General features: G+C 43.5%; 1 protein-coding gene across 2 annotated transcripts; it reads right to left on the bottom strand.

Annotated features, from left to right (window-relative positions):
• Positions 1-1,539: 1,539 nt before the first annotated feature.
• LOC139373417 (bone morphogenetic protein 8B-like) lies at positions 1,540-15,005 on the bottom strand. 2 transcript variants are annotated; one of them, XM_071113890.1, is made up of 7 exons: positions 13,369-15,005; positions 11,571-11,763; positions 10,932-11,080; positions 10,500-10,679; positions 10,223-10,302; positions 9,902-10,012; positions 1,540-2,293 (listed from the first exon to the last, which is right to left on the bottom strand). In XM_071113890.1, the coding sequence occupies exons 1-7, from the start codon at positions 13,940-13,942 to the stop codon at positions 2,144-2,146; spliced, it is 1,437 nt and encodes a 478-aa protein (XP_070969991.1). In that variant the 5' UTR covers positions 13,943-15,005; the 3' UTR covers positions 1,540-2,143. The 2 variants fall into 2 exon arrangements, with proteins under 2 accessions (XP_070969991.1, XP_070969990.1); XM_071113889.1 differs by having other exon boundaries at positions 10,485-10,679; positions 13,369-14,929.
• Between the last annotated feature and the right edge of the window lie 1,547 nt (positions 15,006-16,552).

The following is a 16,552-nucleotide window of genomic DNA, read 5'->3' as shown; positions in this document are numbered from 1 at the left end:
TCTCAACCAAACATTTTCTGTAGTTGTGGATCAGATCGGCACAACTGTCAGGAGGAATTTTGGATCATTCCTCTTTACAAAACTATTTCAGTTCAACAATATTCTTGGGATGTCTGCTGTTAACTGCTCTCTTGAGGTCATGCCACAGCATCTCAATCGGGTTGAGGTCAGGATTCTGATTGGGCCACTCCAGAAGGCGTTTTTTCTTCTGTTGAAGCCATTCTGTTGTTGATTTACTTCTGTGTTTTGGGTCGTTGTCCTGTTGCATCACCCATCTTCTGTTGAGCTTCAATTGGCGGACAGATAGCCTAACATTCTCCTGCAAAATGTTTTGATAAACTTGGGAATTTATTTTTCCCTCGATGATAGCAAGCTGTCCAGGCCCTGAAGCAGCAAAACAACACCAATCCACGATGCTCCATCCACCATACTTTACAGTTGGTTTGAGGTTTTGATGTTGCTGTGCTGTGCCTTTTTTTTTCTCCACACATGGTGTTGTGTGTTCTTCCAAATAACCCAACTGTAGTTTCATCTGTCTTCAGAATACTTTGGAACATGTAGGTGCACTTTTGCAAACTTCAGACGTGCAGCAAAGTTGTTTTTGGACAGCAGTGGCTTCTTCCGTGGTGTCCTCCCATGAACACCATTGTTGTTTAGTGTTTTACATATTGTAGAGATGTCAGCAGCAAACTCTTGCACTACTGTATGCTTCAGTTATATGTTGTATTGCTCAACATGTGGAAATGTTGTCACTCATCGTCTTTCATGTTGTGATTCACAGATACACGATTTGAACACTGCGACTGGTATAATGGCTTCAAGGGACATAACACTGAGACCCCTGGACATGGGTGGGGGAATATTTGTGTGACGACCTACAATGGGGGCAGAAGCTCACCGGCACCCCATCTTATATGTCCAACCACCCCTGAACGTCAGACTCTATTGAAGCACCTCCAGTGGTGTAAAGTACTTAAGTAAAAATACTTTAAAGTACTACTTAAGTTGTTTTTGGGGGTATCTGTACTTTTCTATTTATAGTTTTGACAATTTTTACTTTAACTTCACTACATTTCTAAGGAAAATAATGTTATTTTTACTCCATACATTTTCCCTGACACCCAAAAGTAATCGTTACATTTTGAATGGCTAGCAGGACAGGAAAATTGTCGGTTGGATGTACTGCCAAATTCTCTAAAATAACGCTGGAGGCGACTTATGGTAGAGAAATCAACATTCAATTCTCTTGCATCAGCTCGTGGACATTCCTGCAGTCTGCATATCAATTGCACAATCCCTCAGAACTTCAGACATCTGTGGCATTGTGTTGTGACAAAACTGCACATTTTAGTGGCCTTTTGTCCCCAGCAAAAGGTGCACCTGTGTAATGATCATGCTGTTTAATCAGCTTCTTGATATGGTGCACCTTTCAATGTGGACGGAGAAATGCTCACTAAAAAACTTTTGAGGCGTATAGAACATTTCCGGGATCTTTAATTTCAGCTCATGAAACATGGGACCAACCTTTTACATGTTGCGTTTTTTTTGTTCAGTATAGTTTATTTTATTACAAATATAGCGGTATACAGTCCTCCAGATATCTGTTGACAAGGACATACATCACTGTGTATTTGTTCCTCTGTACATTCAAAAATGGCCAAACATTTTTTTTCCATGTTATCATTTTCCATTGTTACTAACTTGTACTGATTAAAAGTATGATTAAAGAAGAAGAAAAATATGTGTACGTTTTGCAAACCATGTTTAGTACATCTAAAAGAGATGAGAAAAAATGTATGGTTCAACAAGAATTTTAGCATTGATTGCACTTATGATACAGTACTTTACAGCTTTGATTGGTCACAGAATATGTGACATGAAGGGGTGATGTAATTATCTGAATACTGTAGATTTGAATAGTTTAGTTAATCAAAATTGAAGTGGTTAAGTCCAATGGGTGTTGTTCATATACCACTCTGACTCTAAATCAATATATTAGATACATAGTATATATCAGCATATTGACAGATTATTGCTATCAACTGCTGGTTGCAAGTTATATTACCCTGTTTTTATCTTTTGGAACAATGGCAATTAAGTTGATTAAAATTATGTAGAATAGATAGATGGGCTACCACTGGTGTCACAGGCATCCACAGGTCTTGACCACCATGTTGCGATGCTTCTTTAGGATCACGTTGTTGTTGTCATCGTAGAAGAGTACAGAGATGGGACTGAGCTTGGTGGGTGCGCAGCACGCTTTGGGAACCTCATCCGGCTTCAGAAGGTGAACCTGCCATTGAAAACGGTAAATCAGACTCATTCATACATGCACTTTCATAAAGTCAATGATAATATCCTGTTATAAAAGAGATATGGGTTATTTAAGCAATGAGGCCCAAGGAGGGGCCAGATACCACAAACCCCAGGGGTGCTTTATTGCTATTAGAACACCTACTCATGCTAGGGTTTTTCTTTATTTTTTACTATTTTCTACATTGTTGAATAATAGTGAAGACGTCAAAACGATGAAATAACACAAATGGAATCATATAGGAACCCAAAAAGTGTGAAACATATCAAAACATGTAATATATTTGAGATTCTTTAAATAGCCACCCTTTGCCTTGATGACAGCTTTGCACACTCTTGGCATTCTCTCAACCAACTTCACCTGGAATGCTTTTCCAACAGTCTTGAAGGAGTTCCCACATATGCTGAGCACTTGTTGGCTGTTATTCCTTTACTCTGCGGTCCTACTCATCTCAAAACATCTGTTTGGTTGAGGTCGGGGGATTGTGGAGGCCAGGTCATCTGATGCAGCACTCCGTCACTCTCCTTTTTGGTAAAATAGCCCTTACACAGCCTGGAGGTGTGCTGGGTCATTGTCCTGTTGAAAAACAAATGAATTCTCCTGAGTGGCACAGTGGTCTAAGGCAAGCTGTGCAGTTAGAGATCCTGCTTGGAGTCCAGGCTCTGTCGCAGCCGGCCGCGACCGGGAGACCTGTGGGGCGGCACACAGTTGGCCCAGCGTCGTCCGGGTTAGGGGAGGGTTTTGTCGGTAGGGATGTTCTTGTCCCATCGCGCTCTAGCGACTCCTGTGGCAAGCCGGGCGCAAGGCAAGCTGACAGGGTTGCCAGGTGTATGGTGTTTCCTCCCACATATTGGTGCGTCTGGCCTCCGGGTTAAGCAGGCATTGTGTCAAGAAGCAGTGCGGCTTGGCTGGGTTGTGTTTTGGAGGACGCACGGCTCTCAACCTTCGCCTCTCCCCAGTCCATACGGGAGTTGCAGCGATGAGACAAGACTGTAACTACCAATTCGATACCACGAAAAAGGTGTAAAAGTAACAAACAATTATTATTATTATTTTTTTATAATAATTTATAAAAACGAATGATAGTCCCACTAAGCCCAAACCAGATGGGATGGCGTATAGCTGCAGAATGCTGTTGTAGCCATGCTGGTTAAGTGTGAATTCCAAATCAATCACAGACAGTGTCAACAGCAAAGCACCTCCACACCATAACACCTCCTCCTCCATGCTTTATGGCAGGAAATACACATGCAGAGATCATCTGTTCACCCACACCGCATCTCACAAAGACATGGCAGTTGGAACCAAAAATCTCACATTTGGACTCCAAACCAAAGGACAAATGTATTGTGTTTCTTGGCCCAATTAAGTCTAATTTAATAGTTTAATCATTTAATAGTGGTTTCTTTGCAGCCATTCAACCATAAAGGCCTGATTCACACAGTCTCCTCTGAACAGTTGATGTTGAGATGTGTCAGTTACTTGAACTCTGTGGCATTTATTTGGGCAGCAATATCTGAGGCTGGTAACTCTAATGAACTTATTGTCATGCTCTGACCTTAGAGAGCCTTTCTATTCTCTATTTTGGTTAGGTCAGGGTGTGACTAGGGTGGGTACTGTAGTTTTTGTATTTCTATGTTAGCCTGGTATGGTTCCCAAGCAGAGGCAGCTGTTTAGCGTTGTCTCTGATCATATTTAGGCAGCCTTTTCCCCACTGTGGTTGTGGGATCTTGTCTATGTCTAGTTGCCTGCGAGCACTACATTAGCTTCCCGTTTTCTGTGTGTTTCACTTCAAATAAAAGAGGATGGAACCATACCACGCTGCACCTTGGTCCGATTCATACAATAACGATCGTGACACTTATCCTCTGCAGCAGATGTAACTCTGGGTCTTCCATTGCTGTGGTGGTCCTCATGAGAGCCAGTTTCATCATAGCGCTTGATTGTTTTTGTGACTACACTTGAAATATTCCGTATTGACTGACCTTCATGTCATAAAGTAATGATTGACTGTTGTTTCTCTTTGCTTATTTGAGCTGTTCTTGCCATAATATGGACTTGGTATTTTGCCAAATACGGATATCTTCTGTATACTCCCCCTACCTTGTCACAACACAATTGATTGGGTCAAACACATTAAAATGGAAAAAAAATCCACTTTTAAGAAGGCACACCAGTTAATTGAAATGCATTCCAGGTGACCTTCTCATGAAGCTGGTTGAGAGAATGCCAAGCGTGTGCAAAGCTGTCATCAAGGCATAGGGTGGCTACTTTGAAGAATCTAAAATATATTTGGATTTGTTTGACACTTTTTTGGTTACTACATGATTCCATATGTGTTATTTCATTGTTTAGATGTCTTCACTATTTTCTTCAATGTAGAAAATAGTAAAAATAAAGAAAACCCCTTGAATGAGTAGGTGTTCTAAAACTTTTGACCGGTAGTGAAGAGCCTTCAGTGATTTTTTCCGTGGGCTGTGTCTGAATTTGGTCAATAAGTCCTACAAAAGACTTCATTGCCCACTGTCGCAAAGACTATACTTTCAGGGGTTAAACAACACACAAAAAATAACCTTGTTTGTCTCATTCTTCCAACCTAGCTAGTGACTTTATAAAACACAATATTTTGTTATTTGTATTTTATATTATACCAACGATATAAGAAAGCATCTGGTGTCAAAATAGCCCCAAATATATAGGGTGTACACCCATACAATTATTAATTAATTCAATGTTTACAAATATGCCCAATCAATAGAACATTATATCAGAAAACAATAGTCTAAATGTCTCTACCATATATGGTTGAAAAGTTACCGACAATTTAACCCCACAACACCAAATATGAAACACATACAACCAAGTTCTGTGTAGTCTAAACTAGCAATGGTCACAGCAAATTATCGTTATTATTTCATCAACACTGTCAAGTACAAGTATATGAATGTTATAATATTGTAGAGAACAAGCTAATGATTAATTCTATGTCATTTGTAATGACATCAGGCAAAGAAAACGACGTTTGGACATGAATTTCGTAGCGCCCTCTTGAATTGACAATGTTTCTCTCTACATTGTATAGCAAGCAATAAGTGACTATATAAAAATAATATATGTCATTCATCAGACGCTTTTATCCAAAGCGAATTACAATAAAACCTGTTGACGTTTATGTATGGGTGGTGACGGGAATCGAACCCACTACCCTGGCGTTGCAAGCGTCATGCTCTATCAACTGAACTACGAAGGAGCACTTCAACGTCAATAGAATGTTGACAAGCAATTTTAACGGATTCTAAAGGGAATCATATAATTCCAAACTCATTTCTATGGCAACACAGTTGGCAATTTTGTAAACAATAACTGTCGAACATGTGTTGCCAAGAGACATCTAACCTACGTTCTATGGAACGTTTTCTGTGCGAAAACAACAACTTCTGTTTGCTGCTGACAACAAACTGGATTGATTTTTCAGACCTGAGAACAATCAACTGGAAAATGCCTGGGTGCTTTTCAAGACTGGCGGAGAGAGTGCGTGGACGTCTGCGGCCTACTGCGTCGACAGGTTGTTCAAATTCATTTGTGGCTCGTTTTTCTTGTCTTTTTCTGTTTTGCAGGGTTCGTGATCGTCGACAGATGGACAGTGACAGCGACTTCGAAGAGGGTATGTGGAGTTTAAAACTCTGTTTTTACTTCATTTAACAATGTCATTATAATTTGCGAAATGTTGTGTATTTCTATAATTCAGACTTGGCAAAAATGCTTGTGCCAGAGATGTTGTAGCTAGCTAGCTTGCTAGCTAACATTCACTTTAGAAAACTGTTGCACATCGGTCGACTTTTGCTACCTAGCTAGCTAGTATTAGCAATCTTGCTACGTTTTGTCCTAACAATTGTTTATTTTATATTCCAATGTTCCTAATTTTAGAAACAACTGTCCTGGATGAGGTCCAGTTGAATGTGCCATTGGATGATGTGCCAGATATTCCACAGCTGCCAGTCCTCCTTGATGTCCGGAATGCTGCTATCATCCTTGAGGATGTGCCAGATGTGCAGACTATCTTTGAGGTACAATTTTCAGAAAGTTTGGGGTTTTATGTTTGAAAAATATCCCAGATATTCAAGTTGTGTCTCTGACATTAAACACATATCTCGTCTGCTTTCTGCTTTAGGAGACCACTGGCAATTGGCAGTTGATTCTGATTAGGTTCAGCCCCCTGTACTGTGGGCCTGTTGTGATCAGGGTAAGAGACCCCCCCCCCCCACACACACACACACACACACACACACACACACAGTCACATCACTGTTACAATGTTTACTGTTTCCAACATGAATGTATTGTAATGTGCAGAACAATGCCGGTCCGGTGGTTATAGCTTGGAGAACTTTCCAGTTCATCAGCCCCATCATCACCTACATGCGTGGGGGATCCCAGGTTTATGGCTTTGTAACTTCCCAATCCTACATTGTCAGTCATTTGATCTTGATGGAAATGTGTCACAGCAATTGCTGAAGTGGTTTTGTTGATGTTGTCTTGTTGTTTATCTCAACAGCAGGTGGTGGTGAGGATGCACCACGTGAGTAGGGTGAGAGGCCTGGAGACTCAACTGGTGTGGGCCATCTCCAAGGAGACAGCCAGGCTTTGTCCAGAGGGCATCCCCTACTGTGCCACCAAAGTGCAGTCCATCACTTGGATCCAGGTAAGACGGAAATACTACTGAAATAGTATTAGATTAGGCTTTTCTTCACTTATTCCATTTGGCCTTAACATGTATTCTCTCTCTGTTAGCGTGTGGCTGGCAGGGTGACCCACTATGCGTCTCACCTCCGCCACGAGACGTCTGTGGACGTGACGCTTGGCTGCTACCAGGTAAATAAACAATTTCCTTTGTATATAGACTAGACATTACTGGGCATTTTTTCATTAGATTTGGTGTGTTTTCTAATAACGTGTGTGTAGTAAACAGGTGTGTTGTGTGTGTTTTGAGTAGCAGACTGATGTCTCAGTGGTGTACACCACTCTCCACATGGGGCTGGACGAGCTTCTCTCCTCTTCAGCGTGGTCGGAGGCTGCCTCCTTCTCTACGCCCACCACTCAGCACTTCACTGACCCAGAGCCTGAGGGCCACAACTGCTATGAGGTCAGACGTTACACACACATACTATTGACTAGGAGCATTAAGATCCTTCCATTGACCGATTGTTTGTCATGTCATTGGTCACTGATTTTGAATGCTTGTTTTGTTGTCGTAGGGCTGGGAGGAGGACCTGCTGCCTGAGGAAAGGGAGATTCCTCTGCTACAGTGAGTTCCTCTAAATGTCTGTGTAGTCTGGGCCTGTCAGATGCAGAAGGATAGTGGTCATAATGCTGTTATCCCCCATTGACTCTAATGGTTGACATGCTCCATTCCCTCCCTTCCACAGCCTCTACCTTACCACCAAGAGAGTGGAGGACATCGCCCTGAGGCTCGTCTCCCTGCGCCAGGCCTTCACTGTGAGTGGACCCACTTTTCTTTTTCTCTCTGTGACTTCTTGTTCTGTCTCCTAGAGGAAGATGTCTCACCCTAACTCTTCCCTAGACCCTGCTTGGTTCCACCCTGAGCAGGAACCATCTATTTGTGGCGGGAAAGGTCCTCCTGGGCGCACTGGTTCAGGCCAACCACATGGTAACTCATTCTCTTTCAAGGGAAAGAGAGCGTCCCTGAGGGGAAATGTGTTCTGTTCACTAAAAGATGCTTTTTTCTTTGTCATAGGACGAGGCCAAGTTCATAAGTACCTATAACGACTTTGTGGACTACCTGAGTGACCCCTCCAAGCGGAATGACATTGAGAGGGAGCTGGCTGAGGCAAAGGTGAGTTCATGAACTCTTTCAAGTCTCACTGAGTTCTTCCATGCATGTATTTTATACATCACAGTAGCTGATCTATATGAAATCATTCCTATTTTCTCCAGACATGTTTTCTTGTCCTAGATCCATCATATGAACATGATAGATGTCCTCTTTGAGCTGGTGCTGTTTGGGATGATGACAGCTCAGAAGTCCCTGATGGTGGTAAGTAGCATCTCACTGGTACATGTTTTGATATCTGTCTATTAGCAGTTTCACTTAAATTCCTCTCCTCTTTTCTCCTCCTTTGTTTCCTTTAGCACCCTGGTGGGTTCGTGGAGCGTCTGTACGCTCTCCTGTACTCCTTCCTGCCCACTGCTGCCAACATGGAGCCAGAGGCTGACAGATACCTGCTGCAGCTCAGTGTAAGAGTCTAGGTTACTTCCTGTTTACTTCCATATTCTTAGTGTACTTCCTTATTCATGGTTTACAGGGTTTCAATGCCATTTTAGGGGGAGTATTTCTGATTGTCTCTCTCCTCTTGATAAGCTAGTAACTCAGAGCCATTTTCTGTGTGTTGTGTGGTGTTCTCTTCAGGGCGGGCTGATGGCTCTGCTAGATGACATGTTTGGCCAGCAGCTGGCCTGGTACTTTAACCCAGAGTCTCTGGTCACTGAGCTCTCCAGCCTCCTGGAGTACCACTTGGAGAACCTCATGGCCAGCATGTAGTCCTACTGCAGGGACCATACTCCTTTCTCCTTCTCTCTCTCTTTTGAAGGAATTGAGAACTAAGTGCTTTGTTGAACCCTGATTAGTTTTTAACACCCAATAATTCAATTTATTCTCTTATTTTCTCTCCCAACAGGATTCTTGTGACACTTTGCCACCCAACAGGGATCTAGACACCAATGCACTACATTACTTTGCACTGATTTTTACATTTTTAAATAAAATAAGTTGTAGTTCAAAAACATTTTGCTTTCTGTCTTTTCATTTATTTGATTTCATGACCTTTTCCTAGAGTTATAATATTGATATTAGATTATTACATGAACAATGATGCTTTATTTGAAAATGTTTTGTTGATTTACAGATACTACAGGCCCACACTTCATATGGTTTTGTACTGTGGTTTGTGATACTGTACAATTTACACTGAGTGCACAAAACATTAGGAACGTCTTCCTAATATTGAGTTGCACACCCTTTTTCCCTGAGAAGAGCCTCAATTCGTTGGGGCATGGACTCTACAAGCTGCCCTAAGCGTTCCGCAAGGATGCTGGCCCATGTTGTGTCAAGCTGTCTGGATGTCCTTTGGGTGGTAGACCATTCTTGACACACATGGGGAAACTGTTGAGCATGAAAAACACAGCAGTGTTGCAGTTCTTGACACACTTTACCCGGTGCGCCTGGCACATACTACCATACCCCGTTCAAAGGCAGTTAAATCTTTTGTCTTGCCGATTCACCCTCTGAATGGCACACACAATCCATGTCTCAATTCTCTCAAGGTTTTAAAATCTTTCTTTAACTCCCCTTCGTCTACACTGATTGAAGCAGATTCAACAAGTGACATCAATAAGGGATCATAGCTTTCACCGTGTCAGTCTATGTCATGGAAAGAGCAGGTGTCATCAATGTTTTGTATTATCAGTGTGTGTAGTAACCTGGTACAGGTTAATGTCTGAACCATCTTTCCCACTGAAACCAGTAATGTTAACATTCATGTGAGAGAGGGTGTAGTAGTGCATACTGACCACTAGTTGGATCATAGCGTGGTTGGTGGCATTCATGCAGGAACCCAGAGGGTAGAGGCATTCTCCATCACAGTAGAAGGCAGAGTAACCCGTAGGAGCCAATACCCAGTCCTAATGGAGAGAAATACCATAGAAATCAAATGACAAGATTAGATGAATGACGAGAATACTCTTTCCATGAGAAATACATGATAAAGAATGCAAAGAACATACTCTACAATGCACATCCTACACATGCCTTGCTTCCCTAAATATAAGGTAGTACAATGTTAGCTCCTGATTATCTATTCAGCAGATTGAGTAGTTGAGACAGAATCTCACCTTCCAGCCTAGATCACTGAAGCTCACATATAATTCATGTCTCTTACAAGCCTGACGCCCGCTGTTGACATGGCTGTGATCTGAAAGGGACCGAAAAATATGTTATGAACCAGGAAAGACTAATGTACACTTTGGATGCATTGGATTTCAAATGAAATGTAAACACAACTTAAGTAATTTTGTAATTGAGATGAACTATCCCTTTAAACTGTGCATAAAACAAGTTTAACTAGAAGACGAAAAACCAGTGTTGTCCCCTGACCTTGTAGGACCTCACCATGTATACTGGGCAAGGGCAGGTCGTATTTGGGCTTCTTCTTATGGGGGTTGGGTTTCACGGCCCGCGGGGGGCGACAGGGGGCCTGGCTGGCCCTGAAAAAGGTCACCATGAAGGGCTGTTTGGAGCGGGGGCCCCTGCGACCCACCAAGCCGACCCACCCAGCTGACAGGGACCGGTCTGAGGAAGAAAGAGAACAATCTTGACGTAAACCAAAACAGCATATCTCCATTTCTATTTATTTACTGAACAATTACAGACACTATATGACATTACAGTATTACAGCACAGGTATCAGTGTGTGTATTCTAAGTGAACTTCCCTCCTTATTCAAAGGCATAATAATCAAGAAATCCACTTTGTGGGAAATAGCCTCCACATCAGCAGAGCATTTCCTGACCCTGACCATAGTAGTAACTCTATGAAGCTCACCCTCCTCTGTCTCCACGTAGAGCCGGATGCCCAGGTTACTTCGGGGGTGCAGGAGCCATCGGTTGCTGGCCGAGGTCACGTCAAAAGCCAGCCAGCCCTCCTGCCCCGCTGGCACCGACTGCATGTCCAGCAGCACCAGCTCTGGTTCTCTGAGGAACGTCGAGGAGTAGCATGAGACGACAAATTCGGGAGAGATACGCAAACCACGTTGCATGGCCATGCAGTAGAGAGAGACAGCCACTGAGCTTCAGCTCTCGAGAACCAGGTTTGTACAAGGCGTCCTCACAAGCCACAACGTGGCCAATGAGTTATTCTGCAAGGAGTTCTGTGAAGCTAGGGTGAAGAGCAAAACAAATTCGACATTGCATTTTGCCAAAGCAACAAACAAAAAACATCTGGAACGATAAGCCAAACCATGGTGTATGGAGTGAAGGGAGAGCCTGTCAAGAGAGTGAGGGGAATCATACAAAAATGCACCCTTTCATCCTTTTTAATGCAAAAAACCCCAAAGTTGATCATTTAAATGTGTCAGAGAGCGAGAGAGAAAGAGAGAGAGAGAGAGAGAGAGAGAGAGAGAGAGAGAGAGAGAGAGAGAGAGAGAGAGTGAGTTAAATAACCAGGTGATCTAGTGGCAGGAACCTGTGTTTGTTCTCCCGTTGGATCTCGTAGACAGAGATGTGCAGGCTGCGGTTGGCCCTCTGGCCCATGGTCAGGGTCTTATAAATGCGAAACTCTGCAGCTGTGACCGTTTCCCCCTGGGGGAGGGGCGTCAGGTCAAAACGGAACTCCTTCCAGTACGGCCGCGGCTGCAGCAGGTCACGCTCTTGCTCCACTGAGAGAGAAGAGGAGAGAGGGAGGTCGATGTAATGCCAAAGACATTTTCCCCCCCGCATTTAAACAGCGCATCGCCTCATTCACACGTGCTCACATCTACTCTACACATTACTTCCACTCCCCGAAAAGACCAAGACAGAGATATACTCATTGTACGACACATAGTGTATGATAAAGACATTCCCACGTGACACAAGGAGGGAGAAGAGGGGGACGAAAGAGCAATTCGTGGAGCAATCAATCTAACATGAAAGTGGTGAATGAGAAGACCGAGGGAGAGAGAAGAGCAACAGAAGTGGGAAGGTGTAGAGGGAGACGGGAGGATGAGTGACTGAGTCAATGGAAATTAGGGGGAAAGAGCGGAGCAGACATGTGGAGAGAGGTGTGCAGGCAGATGCCCAGTGAAGGGGGAAAGTATAGTGATAATGTAGAGAGGGGAGAGAGAGGCGACAGCAAAAGACGGATAACGATAAGGGAAGGATAAAACACGCTAGTCTCTCGCCACAGACGCAGTGTCCCAAGCAAGACTACACACACGCACCCCCACACTCTCCGGGAGCCCTGCAGAGCGCATTAACAACCACGGTCGGGCCCTGTAGTGTGCTGTAATTAGACTCACTAAGGGCCTTCAACCGCAGCAGCTGCTCAACATACACACCACTAACTACAGGTTGGGGAGTATTTTTAGAGCGGTCCTCTGCTGTTTCTCCATTTGTGTGTGTGTGTGTGTGTGTATATATCAGTGGGGCCTGTAATTCCTTACAGCTGTGTCCCCTACGCACGGTCTTGAGCACGTTGCACGGCCTTGACTGGGTCGGATTGATAGGGTGTGTGTGTGTGTGCGTGATGGGTGTATTTTTGATTCCAACTGACATGGGCTATAAATGAGAATCTGTCTAGATTGGTTAGATGGACTTAAAATGGTGGTTCAAGGCGACACACCAGACATTGTCAAAATAAGATCTAGTGAAACATTAGCTGAAATGCGTAATTACGTTATTTTTGTGTAATGTATGACACAGCAATAGACATGATCATGTATGTCCAAATACTGTAGAACAACAAAGAAAAACTAGCATGTCAAATGTCGACGCAATGCAAAATGTGAAGAGAAATAACATGGAATCACGTTTCCCACGGCAACAAGGTTATCCATCTTATTCCAGGAGAGATTAGCAGAAGGAAATGACTGGGAAAAGGATGTTTAATTTGTAATGCTGTGCCAGATAAGCATCTGTAGGTCTACTGTCTGGGCTGGTGCAGCACAGGAAAAGTCTCTCTTGTGATAACAAGACTGTCCCTGAGAGGTGAACTGGTTCACCACTACATAACGTTGCCAGGTTGGCCTCTTTTGTCATTGAACAATCCAACAATATGTCCTTTATTCAGTTACTGGGCTCTTTTGCAAGACATGTAAAAGGATCACAGGAGAAGTTCTTGGCCAGATCGGGCCGTGGGGCTTCTATTTGGAAATCCCTGTTGGGAGGCCATTGGCTGAACAAACAACAACTCCCAATTAATTGGATAACGAGCCAATAACAATAGCCAATTAAAACCTAGGATTTTTTTTAAATCGCAGGTGTATCAACGGTCAGTAACTCACCCAGGTTGACGAAGCTCATGACCGTATCGGCCTCGCTAACCACTGTCCCCAGAGGCGCCGTGTACGTGTTGAGCGTGGGCAGGGCGGCATGGCTGACGTGGCCCGTCAACCCATCCGCACCGCCGAACCCCAGACCCCCTACCCAATTCCCCATTTCGTTTCCCTCATCACCCTTGGCCGACACAGCGTGGTACAGGTCCAGCATGAAGAGGGGGGCTGAGGAGGGCGGTCGGAGGGGAGGATGGGGTCTGGGCCGGCCCGGTAGACCCAGGATGGACAGGATCTCCCTCTGCATCTCCTTCTTCTCTCGGCTGCTGAGGCGGCGGAAGCTGGAGTGGACGACTCCCTGGGCCTGGTGGCCCCAGAGGCAGAGCAGCAAGGGGGCGAGGAGGAGGGCCACAGGGAAGAGCGGGAGTTGGAGAAGGCGCCGGTAGGTGTACTTGCTGCTGTTGTCATGGATGCGTCTTCTTCCTGAAGACGGGCAGGCGTGGGTATCGACGCACGTTTTGAAGCCATCCGGTCTGTCCAAGCTCTGTGTGGTCTGAGGCAGATCTTCCAAGGTGTCCGTTGCCATAGTGGAAGAAGCTCTACCCGGCTGTTTTCCTATTCGCTCTATGTGTAACCGACAAGTCTTTGGTTGGGTTCTTCTATGTTCTTTTGGCCTTCGGTCCACAAGAGAGCAAGTAATATTCTGCAACGCACACCACAGAGGGGCTGTTCACTGTGTCTCAAACAATTTGCATGTCCCCTGTCTGTCTGTGTACGCCAAAACTGTTTGTCTTGCACGTATCCGTCACTGACAAATGCACCTCTGTGATTTGTGATGAGATGTGTTTAGATCAACGGTGGACACTAAGAGATGTTTACTCCTTTAGTTCCCTCTGTTTATCGGCCGTCTCCTCCCTTCCTCTACTACTTTAAATCTCTCCGCTTGTCTTTTCTCTTCTACCCCAACACGACTCTACTCATGTGATACACACAGACAATAAAATGAAAGCAAGGGTAAAATGACTACTTTTTTTTATGTGTTTTGATGAAAACAAACAATCTCTTTGAAAATCTCTCCCTTTTGGAGAAGTACATTTGATGGAGTTTGAAAGTGGATAAGTCAAAGGGCAGGTGCTACCAAGATTGGTGGTCAATCAAATTTGAGAGAATCAAATAATCAGACCTGTTTTCAGTCTAATTGGTCTTCAGAAGAATAAGGAAAAAAACACCACACCTGTCGCGCCTCAATGTTGGCTGGCAAGCAACCAGATCCCACGCAAGGAACAAGGAGTCAAATCCTCAGTGGGAAAATGATCTGTCGTCCACCTCTCTTGATCTATAATTCTTTAATCCACAATTCTGGGGAACTTTTTATTCATTAAAGATCCTTTGTTTGTTACGTCCACTTGCGTCTTTAACTCCAGATGTTTCCAGATGTCTTCCTCAACCTTTACGTAGCTTATATTTAAAAATCCTTGGTGCGTTCAGTATTTAAAAAAAAAAATATATATATATTTTTGATTAGTCGTTTATTCCTCGCTATTGTATTATTCTTTTGGATTCCCCCAAACCACCTGTTTCAAGTGGAGAACAATGCCAGTATGTTTGTCAGCGTACTGTAGTGTGCCCTCTGAGAGTTTACCTCATGTAAGGGTGCTTCGACACTGGTAGAGTTGTCCATCACCAAGAGGGAGTGTACTAAACAGCCTCCTCCCTCTCCCCACATCCTCTCCCAACTCTTCCCTATCCCTCCCTTTTATCTTTTCGTCTTCTCATGACCACTTCCTTTCATGGGAAAGCACTTTGGAATCCGAGTCAGTTTGGTGAAAAATACATACACCGAATATATTTATACATGTTTTGAGACTAAGGAGAATATATTTATACATGTTTTGAGACTAAGGAGAATATATTTATACATGTTTTGAGATTAAGGAGAATATATTTATACATGTTTTGAGACTAAGGAGAATATATTTATACATGTTTTGAGACTAAGGAAAAAATATTTATACATGTTTTGAGACTAAGGAAAATATATTTATACATGTTTTGAGACTAAGGAAAATATATTTATATATACAGAACACATGGATTAGCAAACCCACCGTCTCTTTAAACCCAGTACTAACAGCAGGAATGGAGACTGCTGTAGCTTAAGGTGTACTGACAAAACGTGTAGCCTATAAAATTGTTTTCGGTATTTATACGTTTTAATTTCTAATTAATTTTTAATTTAAATTTTTTAATTTAATTGCGAGTTAACTTTACCTCCTTCCAGTTTGACTGCAAGCCTGTGTGTGGGACAGCAAGGGATTTGAGGGGAGAAATGACACGGGCTCAAATATAGTAGTGAGGGTCAGTTCAATGCCAGTTTGTGTTTGTTTGACATCAAAAGCGCCCTGGGACTTGCGGCCACTTTGAACAGCAAAAATACACACAGACCAAACCAAACGTCATCTTTTCTAAGGCCAGGCAGTCAGAAGTGACAGGAATGAGTATTTTCTGTGCTATTTCTGTTTTTGTTTCTCCAGTGTTGAGGGATTTTAGGGCCGGAGAGAGGAATGACGGATGGAGAGGGAAGGGTGAGAGAAGGATAGTGAGTCTGTCAGTCTGTTGTCGGAGCAAGGATAGGTGGTGAGGACAGATGGGGATGGTGGGAGAGGATGTGAGTGGGTTCGGATAGTTCCATGTAAACACAGACACACAGCTGCACAGAGAAGACTATAAAAGAGCAAACCCCATCTGCCAAATAAACCCAAGGTGATTTTCATTTTCTCTCTCTAACGGAGAGGACGTAATAGCTCCATCTCCTCCCCTAACACACACAAACCAAGTCGTATACTTAGCTACTGTGGAAGCAGAGAATGAGATAGACCTCAGCGACATTTCCCCACAATATACTGTAGAATAGAAAGCGCCAGAGAAACACACCCATCCATGACCACAGAGACGTCCCTCCCTATGTTGAAGATCCTACTACAGGGCGTGTTCTTATCTCTGGAGACACTAATTGTACCCCAACCCTAATTACCAAGCCATTTCCGGTGTGCAGAGACTGTGGTCTACAGACTCAAGGACACGCACGTGAACACGCACGTGAACATTGCATGTGCGTATACGCACACAATTTCCCCCCCAAATGAAATTAAAATAAAATCCACAACGACAAAATCTTTTTTTTTTTTTACTGCAA

This window comes from Oncorhynchus clarkii, chromosome 18, assembly GCF_045791955.1.
Source record: "Oncorhynchus clarkii lewisi isolate Uvic-CL-2024 chromosome 18, UVic_Ocla_1.0, whole genome shotgun sequence".
NCBI lineage: Eukaryota > Metazoa > Chordata > Actinopteri > Salmoniformes > Salmonidae > Oncorhynchus > Oncorhynchus clarkii.
This window is presented reverse-complemented; position numbering and strand designations above follow the sequence as displayed.

Excerpts from the sequence above, each read along its gene's own strand:
- LOC139373417 (XM_071113889.1), bottom strand. The coding sequence starts at position 13,942 with ATGGCAACGGACACCTTGGAAGATCTGCCTCAGACCACACAGAGCTTG. Across the intron at positions 11,764-13,368 it reads CATGAGCTTCGTCAACCTGG|TGGAGCAAGAGCGTGACCTG; the intron begins GTGAGTTACTGA and ends CTTCTCTCTCAG. Across the intron at positions 10,013-10,222 it reads TCAGTGATCTAGGCTGGAAG|GACTGGGTATTGGCTCCTAC; the intron begins GTGAGATTCTGT and ends TCTCTCCATTAG.